Here is a 25,824-nt window from a genome sequence, read left to right on the forward strand (position 1 = left end):
AGAATAATTAATATTAGCCATTGAAAATGAGAACCATTAAAGATTAATGATCATGTATCAACTCTACAAGCTGTAAAAAAAAGGAGAAAACTAGAGAAAGACACTTTGGCTAAAGCAAATAATGAACAAATTATGCAACTACTTCCTGAAACTCAAAAGAAGACAATAATTAGAATTGTAGCAGGGAATACTAGCCAATGGTTAACTGTGACACCATGTGCATCTGATGATACAGATTTGTCCCCGGATCAATTCAGAGATGCTTTGTCAATTCGCTATGGCCGCTCACTAAGAAATTTATTAGTACTATGTGATGGCTGTGATCTACCTATGAATCTTACCCATGCTTTAAATTTAAAAAAAGGAGGATTGATCAAACATGGGCATGATCAACATCGAGACCACTGTGCTGCGATAGCAAATATGGCCTGGAAAGGGTTGAAGTCGAGCCTATTATGAGAGAAGCTGATCCCGCAAACAATGTGCCTGCTTTAAAAGCTGACTTTAAAGTTAATGGTATTTGGGAGGCTGATAGAAGCGTTTTTCGATAATCGCATTGTTAATGCTGACGCTCCTTCTTACGAATGGGGAACAATATCTTGAAACCATGCCGTTCCAGAAACACAATAAATATGACAAAGCAGCCGAAGACATCAGAGGAAGCTTCAAACCATTAATATGTTCCACGGAGGGAGTCCCCCACAAAGAATATGAAAGCATTTCAGAGGAGAACAAGCGAGGCCCTTGCTGTAAAATGGAGAAAACCATACTCCCAAATGATTCAATGGTTAAGGGTCCAAAGCCAGCTTTCCATCATCCGAGCAGTTTCGCTTAGGCTTCGAGGAATAAGACATAAAATTCTAAGCATTCAGCAGTTTAAAGATGGTGCCGCAATTCCCCCATTGCTCTATAGAGCCTTCATTTTATTATTTTATACATATAATTTGTCTTACCAATATTAATTGATTTGTATTAGGGAATTATCAATAAAAATTGTTGGTTTGTCTTTCTCATACGCTCTTTACTGCCTCATTGTGTGCCTGTTCTTTTTTTAATTTTTCATCAGGGACCAGTCGCATTGTTCACAGTGATTCTAGGCAAAGTTCTTTAGCCCTTTGCAATGTCTAGGACCCCATGAGGGATGAGGCTTCAACATCAATTCCATTTGCCTCTTTCACCTACGCCAGGACTGAGACCCATCAAGCTTTGATATTTGTACTTTTACATCCATTTTAGATTAATTTTCAGAGTTTACACAAAATTAAACGTACCTGGGCACCATGACCTTTCGTATTAGGAAAGAAAATATAATAGATTAATTGATTTTAAGCTTTCAATTTTTCAAGATAAAACAAACATACACATCATGATTTAATTAATTATAAACCATGTGATTGTAAACAGATAGTGAGCAAGTCAGTTTCTTTCAAAAGAAATAACTATTTTCAACTATCACAAAAACAACAATGGTTTTGTCAACAATGTTAAATCAGGACACAACCTTTATCTTTTGCACAAGCATATGCAGTGAAACGTGAGGGATTAAATAAATATTTATTTAGTTTCAGATTTAGACATCTCCGATCTCCAGCGAAACAATGAGGCTAGAAATCTCAAATTGATAAACAATGTTTGCTAACATATGTAAGTTAAGATATCATAACGAGGCTGTGGGAACAGTCTGATTCTGCAATACCTTTAAATGTTTTAAACAGTAAGAATATTAGCGAATCTGACTTTGGTGTGAAGGGACGGATTTTATTCCTGGCAGATGTATTATAATTTAAAGGCGCTTGGACAGTTATTTCTCAAAAAAATTTATCTTCTCAATTAAGCTTTTTAATTATAAAGTGACACTGAAATTGAAAAACTATCAGTGCGTATAATGGTTTCTACCTTGCAATAAAGTGTGATAAATGATTCTTTTTCATGACTTTAGTGCCAATGCAAGATTTGATAGGTGTTTCCATCAAAATTTACCAACAAAATGTTCTACTCCTTTTTCCTTATAATCAGGCCCTGACATGGGACCATTCGAGGCCCTCAGCTAAATCCAGTAAAGGGAGAGTGTTTTATTATTATTATTATTTTTTTTTTTTTTGTAGCTGATTGGGTGCTAAAAACGAGTTTTTGAAATATTTGGGCTTTTTATAAAGAAGAACAAATTCAGTTAGGTGTTAATACAAACATTATGATTTTTAAACTTGAGTTATCGCACTAACGGACATAAGCATATATATATACTAGGAGTACAATGCAGTTGTCTGCTTGCAATATTGAGCGGAGCTAGCATATTAGTCCAATGCCGTACTTTTCTAAAGTCAATGCTACATATGTTCCTAGTAAATGAGATTAAATACTTGCAGTATCCAATGTCAATGGTATATTTGGTTCACATAAATGGAATGTCTATTTGCAGTATTCAAAATCAATTATAAGTCTGGTTCACGTAAGTGAATTGTCTACTTGGAGGAACCAAAGTCTATGTTTCATCTGATTCTCATATATTAAATGCCTACTTAAAGTATCCAATGTCAATGTTACATTTAGTTGCAATCTGCCACACTGAAAAATCATATATATATATATATATAAGAACATATATATACATATGTGAATTTGAACGGAGGGTGTTTTTGGCCTCTGGGAACCTCAAAACGAAAAATTAAATCAGTTTTGGGTCTAGGTCTTATCATGAAACCTACGATAATAGCTTATTCCCTATATGGGAAATTCGCTAATATTCCCTATATGGTGGTATTCGCTCGAGGACATAACCAATCCAGACCTGCTCATAATCATTGGTAAATTTAGAGGGTACCGGTAGCTAAAGGAGGTTTGTAACAAAAGAGTGTTGGGGTTGCAAATGTGGCTATCCCTTGAATTCATATAAGAGGTTGCTCATGGAACCCAAAGGTTGAAGGTTGGATAAAAATGCAAGTTTGCCTTGAAGTAATTGACGGTAAAAGAACAAATTAAAGTGATACACTAAAAGAGCCGCAAACTGCTGTCATATGTTGCCAAACCTCTCTGAACCCATTACAGCTCATAGGGTTTATACTGTCCTTTATTCATCATAATAAATAGATATTGCAAAACAATTTTATTGATCACTTGACTTTAGATAAGGTAGGCTACTCAAGTTGAAAAAACATTGACTACTAAAAAAGTACTACCATCAGGTCACTGTCTGCCAAAAGCGACCTTTGACCTGACTGACAAATAACAGAGAGGATCTTATCTTATCACTGTTACATAATTGCATTGACTATTTAATTGATTTGTCTAGCAGGAACTTGGAAAGTGGTGGTTAGTCATATGGAGCTTTTTTACTCACCTACCCTTTCAATCAAGTTATAAGACTGTTTAAGAATAAGAATAGTATTTGTCAAAAATGTTTCTAAATTAAAAAAAATATATTAAAATTGTGCTTGAAGTATTGTGGATGTTTCCTATCACTATTATACAGTAGAACCTTGATAACAAGACTCTCATGGGGATTATTAAATCAGACTTGTAACCAAGGTTGACTTCTTATTGAGGTTTTTCATAACATATGATAAGGGGTAAAATAAAATCAAGGGGATTTGAAAATTACCCTTGTTATCAAGGCTGACTTGTTATCGAGGGTCTTCTTATCAAGGTTCTACTGTATATGAAGTATTTTTGTCATTATGTTTTTTGTTATTGTGGTTGCTTGACAGTAAAAAGGTTGCTGCAATTCTGAGACAAGTCGATCAGTAGCTTTTAATCGTTTGAAGTGAAATTTAGTTATTATTGGTCTTTTAATAAATGGTCCTATAGGGCTATAGAGCTAAAGAAATAATAATATTAATCCCTAATTAGATACACAGAAATTACTCACAGAGATTACAGTATAAGGAAAAAACCAACTATTTCCAAAATGTAATAATTTTATTTACATGTTTACATGTTTGTTACATGTGTGTATTACATAATTAAATTACTATCAGATTAAAGTGTAGTTCAATTATCGCAAACAGGTACTTGTATATTTAACTAGCATTAACATACAAAAATATTCTTATTCATAACCAGTCATTTAAATAAAAATAAACGATTAAAAATCATTAAAATTGTATGAAAACCAATTTTAAAAACCAAAAAAGTATTGGTAACACTAACAGCAAATAAAAACTAATATTCTACAATTTTAAAAACCATTTTAATTTGTTAATCTGGTGTTATTTCATATAGTTTAGTATATCTTTTATGAAAGGAACTAGAACATAACAAAATTAGATTTGAAATTAAAATAGATCCATAAAGTTATGAAAAGAATTTTAACTACTGTATTTGGCAGAGATAAACCCTAGACTATTAACAGAGATCATAAATTTGTTTTAACTAGTAATATTTACTTGAACACTTTACGTTCTATCATATGCGATTATTATTCTTTCCGGGTTCAAGTTTTTCTTCACAACAGCGTTGACCAGCTCCCGCAGTTTCTCCTTCAACTTGATCCTTCTCTCCAACGACAGTTCGCCAAGGTTGACGGAGTACATGTTGTCACTAGGTATCGATAGTTTTGTAGGGCTGGCAGGCTTAGAAGATTTGGGTGGTTCTGCCTTATTCAAGGGCGGTGGAGAAGGTATCACTGCCGGTTTTGGGAGAAGGAGTAAAAATTGTTGCTTCCTCATTTCGCCTCCGGCAGGACTTGGGTCGAGAGGGCAAGGAGTAGTGACTACAGACGTCGTTGTCATCAAAGTAGTCCCTGCGGAGGACGATGTGAGGTTGGGTGATGTTAGAAGAGCCGAGGGGGTGACTAGAGAATGGGACGTGACCAACGGGGCAACAATAGTCGATGGGGTCGTTGCCACCGATGATGACACAAGAGGACTCTGCGAAGCAAATGAGAGGATGGGAATGGAAGCTGTAAGAACTCCCTCAGGTGCTGAGGTTGTTGCTGGTGAGTTTTGAGTTTTCAAGGGAATGACAGGAAATGAAGGGCTGATCAAACATTGAGGTACTATGGGCCTTAGAGGTGGTGGTGGCTTTTTGAACCCATTGATGGGTGATTCTTTTGATTTTGTCAAAATGCCTTCCTTCTTTTTCTTCTGGTATTCTGACATTTCTGAAAAAGAAATAGCTATATTTAATTGCTATACATAACCGTATAAGTTTAACAAATCAACATCATGTTGTATTATGGTTTGATACAAATCGTATTCATACTATTTACAGATTCTTAAAGGCAATAGAGATGATTCAAGTTATATCTGGTGGTTTTGGCGATACCGTGACCGTTCCTGAGATCACCGTAATATTTGTTCCCATATCTTGCTGTGACAGCGAAACCATGATCATTTCCAACTATCAATCAAATAACATTTTTACACTTGAACTTCAAGACCCCTGATATAAAGAACCAGCCAAACTTTTAAAAACTGATATAATTTTACACTAAACTTCAAGATCACTGACATAAAGAACCAGCCAAACTTTTCAAAACTGATATAATTTTACACATGAACCTCAAGATTCCTGACATAAAGAACCAGCCAAACTTTTCAAAACTGATACAATTTTACACCTGAACTTCAAGATCCCTAACATAAAGAACCAGCCAAACTTTTAAAAACTGATATAATTTTACACTAAACTTCAAGATCACTGACATAAAGAACCAGCCAAACTTTTCAAAACTGAATCAGTAATTATGGAAATAAGCAACAAAACTAGCCTTATCACCGGACAAATTGTGTTTGTAAAATTAAAAGGGTACCCACACTGGCCAGCTAAAATTACTGAAATTTGTACAAATGACAAAAATTGCATCTCAAAATAAAAGGTAATTTTTTTTGTGACAAGAACACTGCTGTCGTTCGAGAAACTGATATGTATTGTTATGAACAAAGTAAAGATCTCTATCGGAAACCAAAAATAGACAATTTTAAAAATAAAGTGTTCAACAAAGCCTTAAAGGAAGCAGAAAATGCCTTCCCAAACACGAAATGCTTGAACCCTGACAGAAACACAACAGTAGACAGTTAAGTCCTTCCACTAGAAAATCAGCAGCTCAGAGGTGTCCTAAATAAAGTACAAGATTTACAAAAAAGAGAACAAAATCCTGATGATCTTTAGACATCGCTTACACTTGCTGCGGAAGCTGGACATGTTTTAAAGTTAGAAAATAATAAATTAAAGCAAGAACTACATGATATGAAGCACAAATTCTCTTCCTTAAAATGCCAAGACTTCAGAGACGATAACTTTGCTGAGGTGAACCTTGCTGAGGCAAAAATTGAAGAGCTTGAAAATGACAAGGACATCTTGCTCTTCCGATCACTAAAATGACGATGATTATAGTGGCCAACTTCACTACCATTCCGCGTAGTTTGAGCAAATGTTATCCCTTCCTTTACTAATGAACTTTTAGGTAAGGTATTACTGGTATTAGAATTGTCTTGTGTGGAACTTTAATTTCAATACAATATATATACCAGGAAGAACAATATTCATTACAGACTTTTTGTCTCAAACACCCATTACAGGGGATAAATCGCATGAAGATAAAAGTATTCAAATCTTTTCAACAGTCAGTCTAAAGTGTTTGGAAACTCCAGTTCAAGAATGTACTTAAATGTGACAAGAGGAAAGATTATACCAGATCAAGTATATCAAACTTGAGTGTAAAGTTGTTCTAAAGGAAGGGAGGAGGAAGGACATTGTGCGCGTGGAAGGAAAAGATTACGTTAGAAATAGACACTTTTTAAGAACTTACAAACATTATGGAAAAAGGAAGATGTTGGTAATGTTCATATATTAATTAACATAAAATGTTCATTAATTATTTTTTATTGTTATTGTTGTTTATTTATGCTTTGATTCAGTTTGTCTTGAGATGAAGATAGTTTTATGATATTACAATATTAAATTAGTTTGATATAAAATTTGTGTTACTTTATATAAGTAGGGTTATCAACAACAACAATTAATATATTGGACTAACCTCGCTTTGGAAATAATCAACCAGCTGTTCAGAGGTTAGACTTACAAGCTCAACTGATTATCGCAAAACAGTAAAATGTATAAACAAACAGATAAATAATGAGAACGCTCAAGTCACAAAGGCTTACATCTAAACGTATGTAAGCTCAGCTGTGAGAAAAACATTTTGATATTGGCTTCCTGAAAGGGGCCGGATAAACAGAGGGCTGGTAAAACCAAGGCTGGATATCAGGGGTTCTACTGTAGTGTATTTCTTAAATAGCAAGAGTTTACGAACATGTTTATGTAATAAAAGTTATTATTGACAACAAACAATAATGAGTAACGCTTTATTTTAAAACATCTGTTTTTTTACCATTTATATATGTTTTACACTAACCTCCAAACGGGTGCAGTTTCTGGATATGAATCTCCAAATTCTTTTTACGGCTGAGTCTTCTATCACAGATTGGGCACTGGTACTTTGTTGTCAGTTCATTGCCGGTTCTCCTTCTTATAACTTTGCTGTTCATTAATTTTTGGAATGATTTTGAGATGACCAAATACTTGCTATCAGCATTTTTTTTGGTAGAGTCTTCCAGGCAGGATACTTCACCATCCTGGATGGGACTGGAGCATCTTTCATCTGCTAGAGGATTCATATCCACCACTGATGAATTTGGAGCCGTGGAAATCTAAAAACATTGTTTTGTTGTAGAATCCAGCTTAGAGCGCAGTTAAAATGAGTACCGTAGGTTAAAATTGAGTTTGTAAAATAATTAATCTAGAAGATAAAGGCAAATATCAAGCCTTTTGCCCAGGAAAAATATAAATGGGATTTAATCAATATGATCTAGCAGTTAAGGGATACTTGTTATAGAGGTTGGTCTTACACAGTAGTAACAAAGCTACACAAGGTATCTAACTCCAGTCAAAAATATATATTTAATTTATACTTGAGCTAAAATATGCATAGTTCATCTTAATTGTCAATAATGTGTTGATACTACACATACGAGAGCTGTCCATAAATTAATGTGTACTTTTCAAGTGCTACTCCTAGACATTCATGATTTCGCTGCGGTATTGGAAGACGAAGATAATGTCCTTTCAAAAGTGGAAGTTGTTCAGAATTTTGCCACAAGTGTAATAGACAGTAATGTCCTTGCGATGGGGCAAGATGTTCATCTCACCGTAGTCATATAATACGTTCACAGAAGATCTCCCACAATTTTATTTATCTTAATTAATTTTATTTTTCGTAAGACTCCCACGATTTTACCTTTACCAACACCACCCAACTATGAATTTGTTGTGACCAAAGGACGACTTCGTTAATTTTCTATTCAGTTTCGTGTTGACGATATCGCCCCAATCACGGGGGACGATAATGTGGTCCCCGGGTTCATGGGAGATGTTAACGATTTCGTCTTAAAGGCAGGAGACGTAGAATACATCCCCGCAACTGCGAAAGGTTTTGCTATTCCAACGTGTATCTAGGAAGATAACCACTATTTCTTTGCGACCGCGGGAGACGAAGATGATGGCCCTGGAATCACAGATGACGCTCACGATTTCGTAGTTTTGAGCACAATATCAGTCATTTTTGTCGCTATTGCAGAAATCGTTTGAACCATTTATAGTACTAAGCATAATATATAATAGAAAGATAATATAATAATACTGTCTTTTATACAAATTTATTATCTCCTAAATTTAAAAAATATTAAAAGGAGTGACAGTAAAAAACCTTATTTGTGTTACTTCTTGGAGTGCTCCAGTGCTCGTGCTCATTATGAATTTCCGAATCATAAAAACATTAACTGTTAAAAGCTTAAAGGAAAATTTAATTTAGCAGCCTTAAATTTTTCTTAAATAAAAAAAATGACATACAAAATAGTTGAAGTAGCCTACATGAACCTGTATAAGCTCATTTATTCAGTCATACAAAATACATCTTTTAATAAATACGTGAAATAATAAGTACGATAGTACCCTGATGATTTTAAACAGGGTGCTTTGGTATTTATTAAATTCACATATATATTTATATACTGTATACATATAAATAGCCTATATATGTAAAGAGGGACCCCTCATCTAGACCGCCCCAGGGCCCCAACTATGACAGTACGCCACTGCAACAGGTTTCAAAAAAGGTTGATAAGTAGCAAAAGTGTTGATTTCCCCTGGACAATTCGCTTTCGCACACATGGAGGGAACCAGCTAGAATAGTAGTGGATGAACTCTATAGCACAGTGTTGATCTCAGATTTGAGCTTGCTTGTCCAACCTTAATTTATGGACAGCCTACATACAACTGTTAAAAACTCTGTGTTTGGTAATTACATTTAGATATTAATACTTACATCATCTTCTTCAATATCTTCATAGATTACGTTATTGGAATCCTGAAAACAATTTACACTATGAGTCTTAAATAAATTTATTTATAGGCTAGTTATTTTAACTTGGGTTTTTAACAAATGACTTGCATTGTAGTATAAAAATGGCTATGTGTTTAATAGTCCCAGCAATATAGTTTTAATGAATTAGTGGCAATGCTCGTCACAGTGTTTCAAAAATCAAATACTTTCAAAACCCGGTAACTTGACAGTCAACAGCTGACAGGGTGCATGCAAAACAAAGCATTTTCTTTTCAGAACATCATTAGTTTTAATTGTTGAATATTCAAAATTTTGTTGAAGGTTGTATACTTAATTTGTAAAAATGCTCATGTGGGTGTTAAATTTATATGTAAAAATTAGTCTGTATTTATTCATTTATTAAAACCCTTTTTAGGCTTACCTCGGTCAGTAGGCCTAGTCCCGTGTCGTGTGTATATACTGTATGTGTAAATTATTTTAATGTTTTTGACGTAAAGCTCCGACAATGATGCATTTGCAACGAAACATGTCAGCTTTGAACAATCTCTGGGTCCACAAATTGTGGAGTGTGTGTGGTTTCACTGTATATCTATTAAAACTGGAGACAGATATATTAATGGCTAAGTAAAGAAAGCCAATCAAACGAACCTCATTATCATTGAATGTAGAATCACAGTAGATGGTTTCAAACTGGAGACAGATATATTAATGGCTAAGTAAAGTATATGTTCAGTAAGTAAAGAAAGCCAATCAAACGAACCTCATTATCATTGAATGTAGAATCACAGTAGATGGTTTCAAACTGGAGACAGATATATTAATGGCTAAGTAAAGTATATGTTCAGTAAGTAAAGAAAGCCAATCAAACGAACCTCATTATCATTGAATGTAGAATCACAGTAGATGGTTTCAAACTGGAGACAGATATATTAATGGCTAAGTAAAGTATATGTTCAGTAAGTAAAGAAAGCCAATCAAACGAACCTCATTATCATTGAATGTAGAATCACAGTAGATGGTTTCAAACTGCTCTCCGTTTGAAGTATCTCTTGGTACCATGTCCTCTTCACATCCTTCAACCATGTCCTACAAATTCAATATTCAGTTACAATAATCAAAAACTGTATTGTTATTGCATAGTTTATTAATTATTTTTTAGCTCATTTTCTGCGGTTTGGTAACAGCATGATGCATATAAAATGAGAGTACCAAATAACCATGTGTGTGCAGGTTAATATTTTTATCCAACAACCAAAGTACTGAAATAGCTGTTCTGATTATGATTATGGATGTGACTGGGACGGTGGAGTCGTCCTGTAATCCAGCTACTAGGAGGTCACAAATTGTGGATATTTATAGAGATGCACTGTGGATGCGATACTCCCTGGTGTGGATTAACGTCCACACTAGTGGGCACTACGACTATCCACAGTACTATCCTGATAATTAGACCAATTTGTTAATACCAAGGCAAGAATGTGGTTCGGATTCCACCTACTCAAATCATGTGGAAACTCTACCTACACCATGGCAAATTGGCAGAGGAAGCAGTTTGGCCAACTTAAATCTTATAAAACTTAAAATTCCCTCAGGGTGGCAACCACTGTAGCAGTGCCAATAATTAATTTTCAGGTTTCCTCTTTAAAGTGTAAAATTGTTGTTTTTCCAATTCCATGATGGACTCTTTCCTCATTTGGTAAACTTTATATTAAAACAAAAATCATTAAAAACCTAAGCCCGTTGTTCTTTATATTAAAAAATTTACCAGATATACGAGTCTTAATAGATCATAGATTAGTTTTGATAGCATGCAAACCTAAGTACCAACATTCAAATATTTATTTGAAACTTACAATTTCTGGCTCTAAAGCTTCACGTTTAACAAATATCGATGCACTCTCATCTGGTTCTGAACAATCCATAGACTCCTGTAAAACCACACACCATTAGTGTTGCCTCGCCAACCACTTACGGTTGGCCAACCAACCTATTTTTAACATAGGACCAACTATATAAATATATTTCAATATTCAAAATTTGAATTTATTTAAAAACCTCTTGAAACTGAGATTCGGGAGAGTGTTTACATGGCTGCTGTTGAAAGAAAATATGATGAATTTTATTGTACATTTAAGCATTTTTTTTACATTTCGTTTCCCAAAATTACTGTAACTGAAAAGAAACGCAAACAAAATTGGATCTCAGAAGACCTGAAAAATGAAAAAAAGAACTACTACGATTGGACTTAAAACTTCGTAGGAACAAAAATCCTGCCTTGAAATACGAGTTGAAACAAAACAAACTTAAATATAGGGCAAAATTAGTCAGAGCTAAAAAAAAATTTGCGTTCACGGCCCAGTAGGGCCTACCTCCCGTGACCCGTCGGTGATGACAGGGAAATCAGTTTTTCCGCAATCGCGGCAAAATCCTAGATATATATCTCTCTATGAAAAAGAAACGTCATTATCGTATCCCGCAATTACGGCAAAATATTGAACATCACCTGCGGCCTAGGAGACATCGTCATTGTTACCCGCGGGGGAATGTTCTCGTCGATATCTGCGATCGCGGCAAAATCGTAGGCCTGACATTTCAATTTCGTGAGCGTGATCCTCGCGGACATAAAACCTTTTAATTTTAATTGGGCATTATTGTATTTAGTACTGAAAAAATCGGCTCGAGCTTGATTTTCTGACTTTGTGCTTGATCTCTCAAGCTTGTAGGCCAGGGCTCTGATCGGCTGAAAAGTGACATTATACCGTTTAATATTATAAAAATCAACCCGTTTTCAAAGCAAACCGATTTTGAAACGATCTGATTAGGCCTGAGACTTGTAGGAAAGTAACTTTTTTACCTGAGTTGAAGTAAACAAATATAAAGGACAGCCTCCTAATACTGTATTAAGAAAAGAAATGAAATACAAATCCTTCTTTAGCATCAATGAAAGAACGAAATTATTTATTAGCTAGTTCCCTAGCCACCTAAGTTAATTTGCCGATTTGGTCGTAAAAAATTTTCAAGTTCATTTAGTTGAATCAGCATAGAGGGCCCTCTCTGGTGTGACCTGCCGGGGGCTAGGGGGATTTATTTAATGGTTCATTTAATGGTTTATTTCATTTCATTTCATTTCAAACAATCTTTATTCTTTTAGTACATATTTACAGTACATTGAACAGTGTCGAAAAGTGATTCTTTATTATAACTTAAACTGTTTTCTAACTTATTTCTACAATTTTTTACCATAAAAAGAAGGCTATTTATACTATTACAATAGAGATTCTCAACACAAGATTATCGATACAAGATTATCCTCCTAGGCTGGATGCCACATTGGTTATAAATACGGCCTTATTATAGCGCCTTCACACAGTCCACGAGGACAGTTGATGCAACCTGCATGACTGTTGACAATTCTTTTTAGGTTGGTAGAGAATTTAAAACGATCGGTCAAGTAATAGTGTCAGTTGTTGTAAACGTTAAACTACTTGTCCTCGTGCTCTGCTTGCTGGGTTGAACAAATTTTCGTCATAAAAAAATGGTAATTCTCATATAAATATTATTATGCTAGGGGACCTGTGTAGCTGAGCCTGTCGCACAATCACGGGCCCGTGTCCCGGTAAAATTTACCGAAAATCCTGGTCAAGGCTCACGGGCCCCCCCGCACCTCGGGCCCTGCGGGCCAGCTATCGCCGCCACTGGATTCTGGTTCTGATTTACTTCCTCCTTTTGGTGTCCCCAGAAGCCGAAAAAAAACCATCCTTTAAAATTCATATATACAGTATTTCTAGTAGTCATAGGGGTAATTTCTAGTTAGGTACAGTTAGAATAAGTTACCTTCTAAATTTTTTATGATACAATCTGGGGAGAAAATCTTTGCTTACCTCATTATTATCATAATTGCTCCCACCATGGGCGCTGTCTTCATCATTGGTGCTGTGTCTCCTAAACATAGAAAAAGAAACTTGTTATAAAATGATAACATCAAAACAAAGTAATCTAGCCAAAGCATATCTAAAAATAGAGATAATTTTTGGATTTTTAGTACATTCATCTTAATACATAGAATTATCTATATGCGGTAATATAATTAGTATAAATGTTATACACTACTTTTAATTTCATCAACTTTATTTCAATATGTGATCAAATAGTTAAATACCCCCGCCGCAGCAAACCTGCAGACTAAGTGATTTTCCATTTGCCTGATTGGATTTACGGTGTCTGGAAAGATGGGGACAAGGAAACTTAGGGACAAGGGTTGTGAGCCGAGTGGGATCGAGTAGTTCCCATATTGTAGTTTTACCTATGTCTAAATATAGGTACTTGACTATTTCCAAAGCAATAGCTTCAACTTCATGTAGATGTTATAGCCTCCGATTACGATAGTGAAAACTGGTGAATTTCTCTAGTTTTTATTAGAACAATAACACAATATGCCTTATTGTTAGTTCAATAAAGAACCATGAAACCTATTACTGGGAAAGGTGAACAAAATATATGTTGTAAAATGTAGTCGTAAGCATCTAGTAAAATGTATTCGACTTATTGTTTAATCTAAGCAACACCACATTCAAGTTGATACAGTCAGAACTTGGAAAATTAAAGGAAATATGAGTAAACAGCATACAGGGATGTCCCGTTACTCCCCTCGCACGTTAGACCTACTCCGAATTGATATCGTGTTTTTGGTGGGTTACCCAGACTTCTCACAGAAGGCCAGAAAGGTAAAAGGAATTCACAGCCATGTTTACACTCCATAACCGATTTCCGCCCTTTATCCTCACTCATTGCATTAGGACCATAGCCTTCAGTCATCTGGCGATGAATTTCGGCATCGGATATGTTTCTTTGTAATCAAAAAGTGTATCACAAACCATAGCTTGCACAAGGCGGCAGATTCGATCGATAGTTAAAAAATTTGTGTAAACACACAGTGAAGCGTACATGATAGATGTAACACAAAGAGCTGAAAATTGCTTCATTCCGTCACAATTATGCCAGTGAGTCGTGAGAAGCCATGTTGCGGCGTACAAGTGAACTACAGACTCATTCGCAAAAACAGCCCTTACTTAAAAAAAATAACCATGTACGAGTAACATATTAAGTGCACTTGTTATAAACTTACTCCACAACCATATCCGCAATGTTGCCTGTGTTGTCCAATGTGACCCACGACTTGATGGCTTCCCCGTGCAGGAACAAGGAAGGAACCGCTTCTGGGAGGAGTTTCTTGGCTTCAGAGTCTTTGTCCCACATATCTTCCTCAAAATGAACCTAGGTTTCAAAATAAAAAGTGAGAAATCAATGAAAATATTGAATTTTGTTAGCAATATATCATATTTTCTCCAAATAAATGTAAAAATTTTTCAAAAAACTTTAAGAACTTTTTTCCCTGAAGAAGAACAATATGGTCAAAATATCAGTGTTTCATTTTGTGACCTCTTATTGAGCATATTTGCCTCTAGATCCTGATTTTGTTGGGGAAAATAGTTGAACCTCATTTTTTTCATTTTCTAGTCTTGTGGCATGTTTGAAAGAGGTAACTCAAACAAATTTCAGGCAAAGTGGATCACCCTTCTCTGTTAGATGCTGTAACATATTGTTAATAAACCTGTAAGGGAGCATGTTGGAACTAGGTTCATATTTTGCTTTTGAAATATATTTTATTTATGTGATCTAACTACACCATTAGCATTTTTAAAGGTTTTTTGAAATGGAACAATACTAAAGCCCCCCCCTCCCCATAGGCATACCCAGAGAGGGGGGAGCCGCTGCCCTCCCCCACCCCTAGAAGCCAGGATAAGGTATAAAAATTGAGATCCATGATAAATGTTATTAGTATGAGAAAAGATGAGTAAGATAGTTTATAGATTTTTTATGAAATTTTTTGACACGTTATCAATTTTTCATTAGTTTCTGAGTTAATCTTAAATAAAATAAAAATTCCAACAGTAGTAATAAAACAGACCAATTTCTTGCAATCTATAAACTAACAAATTTGTGTAGTATGATATAAACCTATTTTTATGACATTATTTTGTTTTCATTTGCCTTCAACAATAATGTAAAGAACAAAATTACTCTTAAGGCATAAGTTATCAGGTATTCTTCAAAATAGTTTACCATATATTTCGGGTGTTGTGTTATAAATGGATGTGAAAAGTTGGCATGGACACAAAAAGTACAGTTAAATGTGTATTGTAAAGCTAAGCAACCTGACCTGACCTCATTGACGGACATAAAGCCACTTTATAAATGCTGGATTATAGAGCTAGGTTTATTATATTAATGTCTCAAAATAGCGTAAAAAACGCTAATTTCAGCATGTTGTTTTTTTAACATTTTCCCGGGAGGGAACCCCTGGACCCCCCTCCGAACTGGCCCCCCGGTGGGTTACCCCCAGCGACCCCTGTTTCAAGTACGCTCTTGCCCCCCCCCCTTGTTTTGATCCTGGGTACGCCCTTGCCCCCCCCCCCCACCATACACATCCAACATGTTGGCAGAGGCAGACATGTCTGCTGACTCATCTGACTCAGATTGCGGACCGTGTGTGGGTAAAAAAAGACTGGATCCGCAGACAAGTCTGCGGTCGGTCGAGGATTCACTGCAGTGGTTTTGTGGACGTCATACACTAAACACGCTTCAAAATGTGTGGTGATAACAAAAGGTTTTGGGGGGGAGTTCATAGATTATACAGGAGTATGCTGTGCTTGTGAGACATTCTCCTAGTAAACAGTAAAGCAACAAACTCTTGAGACTAGAGAAATTGGGTAGTTTGTTAGAAAAACTCCTGGAAATTGAAAAGGAAGCTACAATAGATGTTACTATGAAAATTATTTTTAGCCTTTGGTCCTGTTACCAACGTGAGTTATGAAGTGTATGAACGTCGGTTGTGAGGAGGGTTGTCATCTTCAAGACAAAGGAACCACATGAAAGTGTGATCTCTCTTTCAGCCTTTTTGTCCAAATTGAAGTGTGAAGGCCCGATGCTGACCAAGTAAAACCAAAGTTAAACAAAGATTACTCCGTCAGAAAACGGGTCGAATCATGTGTGGTAACAGCCAGACTTACAGATCTGACAGACCGGACATGTCGGACTGTGTATGGGGGGCTTATCGCTGGTCTTGTTACCATCTAACACCTACCTTTTTGTTCATTATTTGACAACCCAATGAAAAATGGCATCTGGACCAAGTAATGATCTTGCTTTAATCTAAAGCGACCTTGAGGTTTGAAGGAGAGCACTGCTTTAACCACTACTCATAGATTTAATAAGCAACATGTACTGTAACCAAATGAACATTACTATCGTAAAGGAAATTGACAGGAAAGCAGGTTTAACTTTAAATAAGTCCATAGAGACACATATAAAACATCACAAAGTAGAAGTAGAAATTTTCGTGGCCACTGACCACTTTTTCAACCTTCTAAAAAATTTCTACTTCAGGAGGCAGGCTTACCTGTAAATTTCCTTAATAATTCCTGGCAAATGCCCTATCTTTTTATCATATTACTATTGTAAAGAAATTATAAAAATAGGTTATACCCTAACAAGCTATATTTTAAAACAGAAATGAGTAATAGGCTACCTCACACAAAGCAGCGTCTTCATCAGGACTCCAGTCCAGCCGATCTATCTTATCAACCCAGTGCTTACGAGACGACTCATCCTGCGGCAGGGTGATCATGGTATGGTTCTCTGATGTGTTGGGACAGGCAAGAGCACAGCATGACACCACTTCACTGAAACTAACACAAATTGTTTAAATTTATGCACTTCAATTCAATTAGATTGTAATCCAAAATATTCAACCCTTAGAAGATTGTATGAATGAATGTCATTACTCTTGACGAGGTACATTTCTTGTACCTACATCATTCTAGAAAAACTGTGTCTTTTTTGTGTCTTACTGAAACAATGTCATAGTTATGAAGATTGAGTCATTCTTGCAGAGATCTGACGATGTTTTAAACAAATCGCAGAGCTCCAAAGGAATTCCAAAATATTTCTTAGGTAGGAAAGTGTTAAAAAAAACTCTCTGACATCCAAAAATTAATTTCTCTTCAGTTATTAGTTATATTTGATTCATTTAGTATAGAAAAAAAACTGGTATTTTCACCAGACTTCTACTATGACAGAAGCTTAAAACCGTAATGTTTTCTGTAATATTAGCATAGCATAGTGTAAATGGTTTCTCAATCAAAATAATGAACATATTATATCACACAATAAAATAAAATGTTACTAAAAGTAAACTGCACGGTATATTGGGGTAGGCTATAAGTTACTTATTCATGCCATTGATGAAAATTGTTATTCATCGGAGCTTAGGACAAGTATAAACTCATCAGAATAAATGAGTTTAAACACTTAAAATCCTGTAGGTTCAAAAACGCTTTAAAAATGTTTCAGAACTCTGAGAGAAATTACAACTGTCCAATATGTCCAAAGGTATTGTGAGCTATGCTATTGCAAATTCAGGCAATTGTAGCTGAGAGAATTACAGTAGCCTATAGCTATGAGCATCGGAGTAGAAATAATCAAAGCTATGAGAGTGGGATCCACAGATTAAGCTGTGTGCAGTTGTCAGTTAATCCTCCGTCAGTGACACCACAGAGTTTTCCTCAGAGCTTAATTTGTTTTTATAGAAAAATTTGTGATATCATCGCCAGCTGGCAGCTTTAGGAGTAACAGTACCTCACGCGTCTTTCTAGGAACCGACTGAACATTTTTTTGATCCCACACCTCCCCTATTTAATCAGTTAAAGCCCGAAGCGTCACGTAGAACAAAGCCCGGCTCCGTGAGTCACCGATGTTGTTTTTGTTTTGTTTGCTATACATATATTTTTTTATAAATAGGTAAAGTAAGAGTTTTTGTTGATTTCATGTAAAATTGTATTGATTATAAAATTTTTTTAACATGTTTTTGAATAAATATTGGTAAAAAAAATTGTTTGTCACTAATGTTTCAAAACCCGAAAAAAACCCAGTGTGTCACCGATTGTGTTGTTTTTGTTTGCTAGATATATGTTATTTTATAAATATGTAAAGTAAGCGTTTTAATTGCTTTATGTATAATTTTTAAATAAGTTATTGTAAAAATATATGTTTAAAAATCATTGTTTTGACGCCGGAAAAAAACTCTGTGTGTCAATGATCGTGTTTTGAAATCAGAGACTAAGGGTTAATAAATTATAAGAAAAATTACTTAAATTATAATGTTAACTAGTTTTGTAAAATTATTGTCTTTCCTATTGTAACTGATGTAAAATACCAAAGAAACCAAAGTTAATCCAACAAATATTACTGCAACTTGCAAAATATAAAAAAATACTCTAATTGCTTAAAACAGTGGGTAGATGTTAGAAGGAAGAACTCAAGACTTGCAAAATGTTTAGCCAACTTTGTATGATTTTTTGAATTGTCTACACATAATTAAAATGTATGTTATATCAGTAAAAATTATATACTTGAAAGTTTGGTTTATCACAAACCTGCCATGGAGCACACAATTTTATAAATGTTATTTTTTTCACAATTAATCTATAACCATATGTGCAAACAAACCTTTTATCCAGAGCACCATCAAGCTTTGGTGTTTTTCTCGGTCTTCCTCTTCCTCTCTTTATTGGCAAATCGGTTTTTTTCTCCTCTTCTTCCCACATTTCCGGCTTAAACTCCACCTGAAAGAAAAGTTAATAGTGAAAATACTTTTATCTCCAAGTATCAATTTTTTCAGATTGTAGATCTAGTTGAAATAATATACAGGAGACCCTCTCTAATCCGGCACTGCACCACTCCGGCACTCCAATAATCCGGCGTCTTTAGACGGGAGGTCTTCCGCGATCGCGGCAAAATTCTGATTATCTCCCGCGGCCGTGTAGACATCATCATTCTCTCACGTGGTCATGAAAACGTCTTCGTCGTCTTGCGCGATCGCGGCAAAATCATTAACATCTCCCGCGGTCACGGAAAAGTCATCGCCATACCAACAAACACAGAAACACTGACTGACTAATGTGGACGCAAAACACATCAGAAACTTGTATCCGAAACTGTGTTGACAAACTGTCGGCTGACTGTCTGTCGACTGTCCGTGCTCAGTCGGCCGACTCAGTCTCCATGTGTGGACTAGGCCTCGTGCAGCAAAGTGCCATTTCACACACTAGTTACACAAATAACTATTTCCATTTCAATGAGAATAACTTGCCTATTTAAAAAAAAATTCCTAGCCCAATACAAATATTTTCATCACATTATACTTCTTCAAAGTATTGATAATGGAATTAACGCTACCATTTAGTTTTCTAAAAGGTAGGCCTAAATAACTAAGAGACACAGGATGAATAATGTCAAACAATGATAAAAAATCGGTAAAGTTTTATTAATTAGGCTAAAATCTATTTAACTTACATAAATGTTAGCAACTAATTTTACATTTCCTTATTATTGACAATAAAGTAAGGTGCCATTGAGAAATATAATTATGTCATTCTTTCAAGTATTGTTTTACATTTTGTCATACCACACGATATGACATCGATTTTTGATGGTATTTATTTAAATATGCGCCACCAAATAAATTATTTATTTTGATCTCTTAGTTTATAGCCTCCTAAATCCAAAAATAATTATTTTTCACCAGTCACCACTGATGAATACAATTACCTCTACTATCAATACAACTATATTTTTAACAAAGTCAAACTTAGTTAATGACTTATGAGATGAGTGTACCTGTTATGACGTTATGACCCATAAACCTGGTCAGTAACCTAAAAACGTGTTGTATAGTGTTTCAAAGACTAATTATTTATCTGCTTTATAGTGACTGTAGGAAAAATATAATGCGTAACACGAGCGCAAATTGCCTTTGCTGCACTCGAGATTCATTCCGCACAAGCTGCAGGCGAGTGCGGGTAAACATTTCTCTCGTGTGCAGCAAAAATAAAATGTCACTTTGACACTAGTTACACAAATGACAAATAACTATAGTTCTTACACAGAATGAAACAACAAGATAAGAAAAAATACCCGTCAGCACCACCACTTCCACACAATACAATCCCGCTAGTCGTGACTTCCGACTTATCCCTCCAGTTTGCTTTAAAAATTCACCCTTTGTTTTAAAAGTATGCATTGGTTAGTACATTATCAAAACACGCTAGGCCTAGTAAGTTGTATGTATGGAAATATTTGGTCAATTCAAATTAGCAATAATTCTTGTATACCAACAACAACAACACATCCCTCAAGCGGCAGGTGGCTGCAACACTGCACGAGATAGTCGTCCCTCATTGTTGCCATTGCCACCCCCACCCCTCCCCTACACTCCACAAAGTCACACAATTACCAAGTCACCACATAAGAAGAAGAAAATAATTGTTTATTTACAATGTGTGTATCGATATATGCAGTAACAAAATAAACATCATACATTTTCGGGAAATCTAAAGAGAGATGCGTTTTCAAAGATTAAACTAAGCCGTAAGCATATACAAAATATAAAGTAACAGATTTCAGCTTTTAATATATGACTGGAGAACAGTACATACTTGATAGTTAAAATACACCATAAAGATCCTACATAGTTTTAAAAATAAGATTTTACTGAATATGCCTGACCTTCATAATCGTCGGGACTTTGGATCCCTTCGGTTGTTTATGGACGGGTTTTTTGTGAGATCGGTTCCGTTCGTAGATAGGCTTCATCTTATGGGTGCTGGGGTCCTTCTCGAAGATACAAGGTATCGCGCCACTCTTCAACTTGGTCGTCCGTCGACCCCACAATATCGCCTGGGCTCCACCACCCTCTAAATACTTTGGCTCTGGCTTACGGCACAGCTGGTCTTCGCGGAAGTGTTTAATGCATACGTGCGAGTACGGAGAAGGCTCGAACCCGGGACGACATATCGCCTTGTTCCACGCCTGGACCATCTCCGGGTCACTAGCGTACCGCATCATGGGGACGGACTGGGTACCCTTGACGTGGTAGTAGTTGCTACGGCAACCGGGGACGACGCACTTGTATGGCATTGTGTAAGGTATTAGACCGTAAAATATTTATTCGTAGTGTGATAACACTGAACAACTGAAGTTGTGAGTTTAGTAGGCCTATCACAATTGAAACAAGTCGCTAAGCATGTATCTCTTTAGACTTATAAAAACATGTAAAATGAATGTGACGTTATTTTTCTATGGCCTACTATAACTTTAGAGCATTTTATTTTTGTGATTTATCTGCAATTAATCAGCACAGTATTTTTGATACGGTCTCTAGTCCGGTAAACTGTGCATTAAACAGAATCAGGCCTAATTGTATTCGCAGTCAATTAATAACAGTTCTTAGGCTACATTCCTCGGGGGAAAATTACTTGATTTGAAACTACAAGAAAGCTAAGAAAAGGAAGTCCCCATTTCCAATGCCTAAGTTGACTTTATCGACTAGCGAGGACCGACTACTTCCATACAGTCATGGCCACCAACGATCACTGCGCGCACTACTAGCAAGATGGAGGGGGTACAGTCACAGTCACACTACACAAACAATAACTAATAACACTTTCGAAACAGTAACACTACGCTGGAATACTAAATATACTCGATGATAAAACTAAGTATAATTCTCTCGATTCTCCTAACGAACTAAAATTGTGACTCTGACTCGAGAGTCGAGACCCGGACAAAGAAGGGAGAGGGTAACATTTCGCGCCGTCGCAGGAACGGTGCCCATTTTATCACCAACACAGTGTTGACATTTTTTCGTAGCCATATCGACCAATCGATTGTAAACCGACCGAACAGATCGTTTTCGATAACCAAACCAGTGATCAACGTTGACAACCAACCATCGGGACCGTTTTCTGCTGATGTCCCGCCAAGCCAAGCAAGAGCAAAGCCAAAGCCAATCCTCGCCTCCTAAATTGCACACCTATCATAAAAAATATTTCTTGGGCTAGCCTAAGTTATTATTAGCACATCCAAAATATATGACTTATGATTCTGAATTGTTATGTGTGTATATTCACTTTGCTGTTGGGTGGGATTGTTCAGTTAGTGAGGTCCTACATCTGACACTGTTGTGTATCGAAATATTTATTTAGCACATTTTTGAGTCAAGATGGACTATTTATTATTTATTTTGTATCGAGAGTGACATAGCCTATTGCATTGCTTAAAGGCCAAATAAATAATTGAAGCAAGTTAGGCCTAATTAAATAAACACCGAGATGGTTCATTAGAACGTATAGGCCTATCGTAAACGGTTTTAACTATAAAACTTTCTATGAACTAATATATAACAATAATGATAGGTAATTATCAGTTTTATCAGGTTCGTTCCAGCCAGCGTGTGAATTATTGAAATATGCAATATATTAATCACCCTTGTGGCTGGAAAATGCTTTAAAATAATAGGCTGCTACTACGAAAAGACAAAAGTAGCCTAGTAATGTGATACAGACTTTCACTTGCTTTATTTTAGCTAGCTTGTGGGTAAGGGTGTAAAAGAGGACTGGTACAACACAATAAATAGTTCCTTCTCTTGAGTTTCGAGTCAAACTACCCCGTCGTATTTTGCTTCCTACTTGGTGTTTAAGGTCAAAAGATTCTTAGTTGTCAAATCATTATTTTAAAAGGTTAGGTATACCCAAGACGCGTTATTTAAGTTAAATAAGTTAATAGGGATAAAAGGCAGACTAACATTCCGGCGTTAGTATTAAATTAAATATTAATAATTCATAATTTTTGTTTATTTTCACAAGTCCTTTTAGTGTGTTTTAATCGATAATCGATAGCAAGTGATGGTCGATATGACTACAAACGATATTGAACCGATATTTTGTCAACACTGTGGGGGTGATAAAATGGTCACCCGCAGGAACACGGTTCGATGGCGGCTAGCGACGAAATGGAGGGGAAATGCCCGCCACCCCACCATGTGTTGTATGCTCTCTCCCTCACTCTCACGTCACCGGCATCTAGTCCTCTCTCTCGCACCTCTCTAGACATTTCAAAACGGCGCCGCTGCCTACGATGCAACTAAACTATACAGTCAGCAGTGGAGACGGAAATAACCGACTCCCACCCCTGCACTGCAGTCAGCTCAGCTGTGGCGTCGACTGGTAGGACTGAAACTGTTTTATATAGATTTTGGCTTGGACAAAGCACAGTTATTCATAATGTAAATTACAAAATACATTACTCGCGAGAATTAAATGTGACTTTCATAAATAGTATTTGAATTTCTCACTACGACAAATATCGTACTACGGGAATCGTGGGCCCTGTTACCAGGATCTGGCTCGGGCCCCCCTACCAACCGGGGGGTGTGGGGGGTATGGAATACCCTACTGGGTCCTCCCCCAGTAAAATTTTGACAATGTCATGTATTTTAGTGAGTTTTTAAGGCAATCTAGGTATTAAATTTGTGAGTGGTAAATGGCACATTTGTAGTCTTTTTTAAGGAAGAAAAACAGTTCTTCAATGAGTTTATAAAACTTAAAACTACAGGAATTCAGCAATTAAAACTATTATATCAATACACAAAAGCTACATGCCTATTAATATTTTGTCTTTTTTATTTCCCTGTAAAATAGTTTGGCTATCTTAAGTGTTATAATTGTACTTTGTAGTATGGAGTAGGAAAAAAACTTTCGTAACCACCAATGAAATCATATTTTATTCAGTGACAATTTTCATCAAGAATTTTGACAATACTACATTTTATGGGAGTGGATGCCTGAGCTGCCGAACTTGCGCGATTAGTCACTGAGAAAAACGAATGTGCACGAGTAACGCCGAGAATGACCTATGTTGTTGATGCCGATGATATCCAATCCATACTGTAGTACAGTACTATACCGAGCGAATTGGGAAGAAAACTTAGGTCAAAATTATTACAATCTCATATTTTTAAACTCCAAAAGTACAGAATTTTTAGTTTGTGTCAAATAAACCTAGATAGCTGGCTGTTCAGCTGTACATTACATACATACGCACCTATAGTATTTAAATATTAACTAGCCTAGAATCTAGAATTAATACATTTTAAATTATTTAACTTTGTTTTTTGTAAAATATATATATTATTTTTTATCTTCAATTCATGATCTGCTGTAAAGTAATATTCGATGGAAAAAACAAACAAAAAAACGGGTGGGCCCGGGCCCCCTGACGGCCCGGGCCCTGTGACCAGAGTTACACCAGCCCCACCCTCGTGGGGGCCATGCGGGGGAAATATTGTGTAAGGGGAGAGTATAACAACACAATAACATTTTCAGATTTATTTGTTATTGTGAAATATTTGTGAACATTATAGAATATGTTAATAATTATAGTAATCTGATCAGTCATATTATACTTAAAATATTGAATGAACCAATAAGTACATAACAATGTTTGTCTGATAAATGGAATTAAAATTAAATACAAAGTTTATTATTTTGAAATACAACTTGAGTATACAGATTATAAGATTTTTTTGTATATTCCTAGTAAAAATTAATTTCCCTGCTGACAAACAGTGGACACAAACAATACTTGATATATATAATTAATTATAAAACTCGATACACAAAAACACGATTAACAAATTCAACATGACAGAAAATTATGTGCATAGCAGAGTTGTTAAGTCAACTATATTGCTGGTCATTTGTAATTGAAAAATCAATACTTTATATTGTTCGATATACAAATCGTAGTTCAAGTTACAGCAAATACTCTACAATGAAACAGTCCAGTATTTTGAAATTGAACGTTTAACAGTTTGAGATGTTAGTTTTGTGAAGGAGCTGAGTACATACTGTAAATATTTAACGCAGTGTGGCCGATGATTAAATAATTATACTTATTTATACTTAAGTGTTATACTTTCAACGCTTGTGTTGTGTTTCAACACACACCTAGGACAGTTAATTGAGCGGAGCGAGCGAAGCTCTTATTCGTCGACTCTTATGTATACAGTAGCTGGAACTGTACCGCCCTGTTTGAGAAAAAGTTGAAGGCTAACCCAGGAAGTCTCCGAAAAGGCCTAAAACGACATCTCTGTGTTTATTCCATTCACTACGAGACACTGTGTAGCTAATCTAATTACCCCAATATTTCTACACAAATGTTGTCCACTAAAAATTTTAGGTAAAAATAATGATGAAGCTTGATGGAGAATGTCAATAACAATATGAAACTAACCCTGATGAGCTCAATTTTGTGGATGCTTCTGCAAACGCCACATAGTTATTTTTATTTTCATCACTACTTTTCATGTCCCCTATGTTTCGTACCAAAATTATGTTCTATAAGCGTGAGCCAAGAATATCCATAGGAAAACCAATCTACATAAATATATTTTAGTGTTATGAAGAACAATGTTGATCATCATGTATATACTAAAAAAGCTCTTTAAACAATAGTCATTTCCCAGAACTGTATGAATTAAATATAGTCTACTATTTTATAAACAAACGAATGGTAAACTATTAAAT

At 35.7% G+C, this 25,824-nt stretch overlaps 1 protein-coding gene across 3 annotated transcripts in view; it reads right to left on the bottom strand.

Annotated features, from left to right (window-relative positions):
* Positions 1–3,949: 3,949 nt before the first annotated feature.
* LOC128991020 (uncharacterized) overlaps positions 3,950–25,824 on the bottom strand; it is a 36,014-nt gene continuing 14,139 nt past the window's right edge. The window contains exons 1-10 of one of the 3 annotated variants that reach the window (XM_054413727.1): positions 20,966–21,821; positions 18,908–19,023; positions 16,929–17,088; positions 14,466–14,614; positions 13,222–13,282; positions 11,194–11,268; positions 10,325–10,426; positions 9,323–9,364; positions 7,355–7,649; positions 3,951–5,098 (exon numbers count right to left, since the gene is read on the bottom strand). In XM_054413727.1, coding sequence (XP_054269702.1) covers positions 4,392–5,098; positions 7,355–7,649; positions 9,323–9,364; positions 10,325–10,426; positions 11,194–11,268; positions 13,222–13,282; positions 14,466–14,614; positions 16,929–17,088; positions 18,908–19,023; positions 20,966–21,376 — 2,118 coding nt within the window. In that variant the 5' untranslated portion in view covers positions 21,377–21,821 and the 3' untranslated portion in view covers positions 3,951–4,391. Of the gene's footprint in view, positions 5,099–7,354; positions 7,650–9,322; positions 9,365–10,324; positions 10,427–11,193; positions 11,269–13,221; positions 13,283–14,465; positions 14,615–16,928; positions 17,089–18,907; positions 19,024–20,965; positions 21,822–25,824 lie in introns of those variants that run through there. The other 2 variants (XM_054413728.1, XM_054413729.1) reach the window with 2 other exon arrangements.

This window comes from Macrosteles quadrilineatus, unplaced genomic scaffold, assembly GCF_028750875.1.
Source record: "Macrosteles quadrilineatus isolate MER2022 unplaced genomic scaffold, UCM_ALF_1.0 Scaffold_3__2_contigs__length_128488019, whole genome shotgun sequence".
NCBI classification, from domain to species: Eukaryota; Metazoa; Arthropoda; class Insecta; order Hemiptera; family Cicadellidae; genus Macrosteles; species Macrosteles quadrilineatus.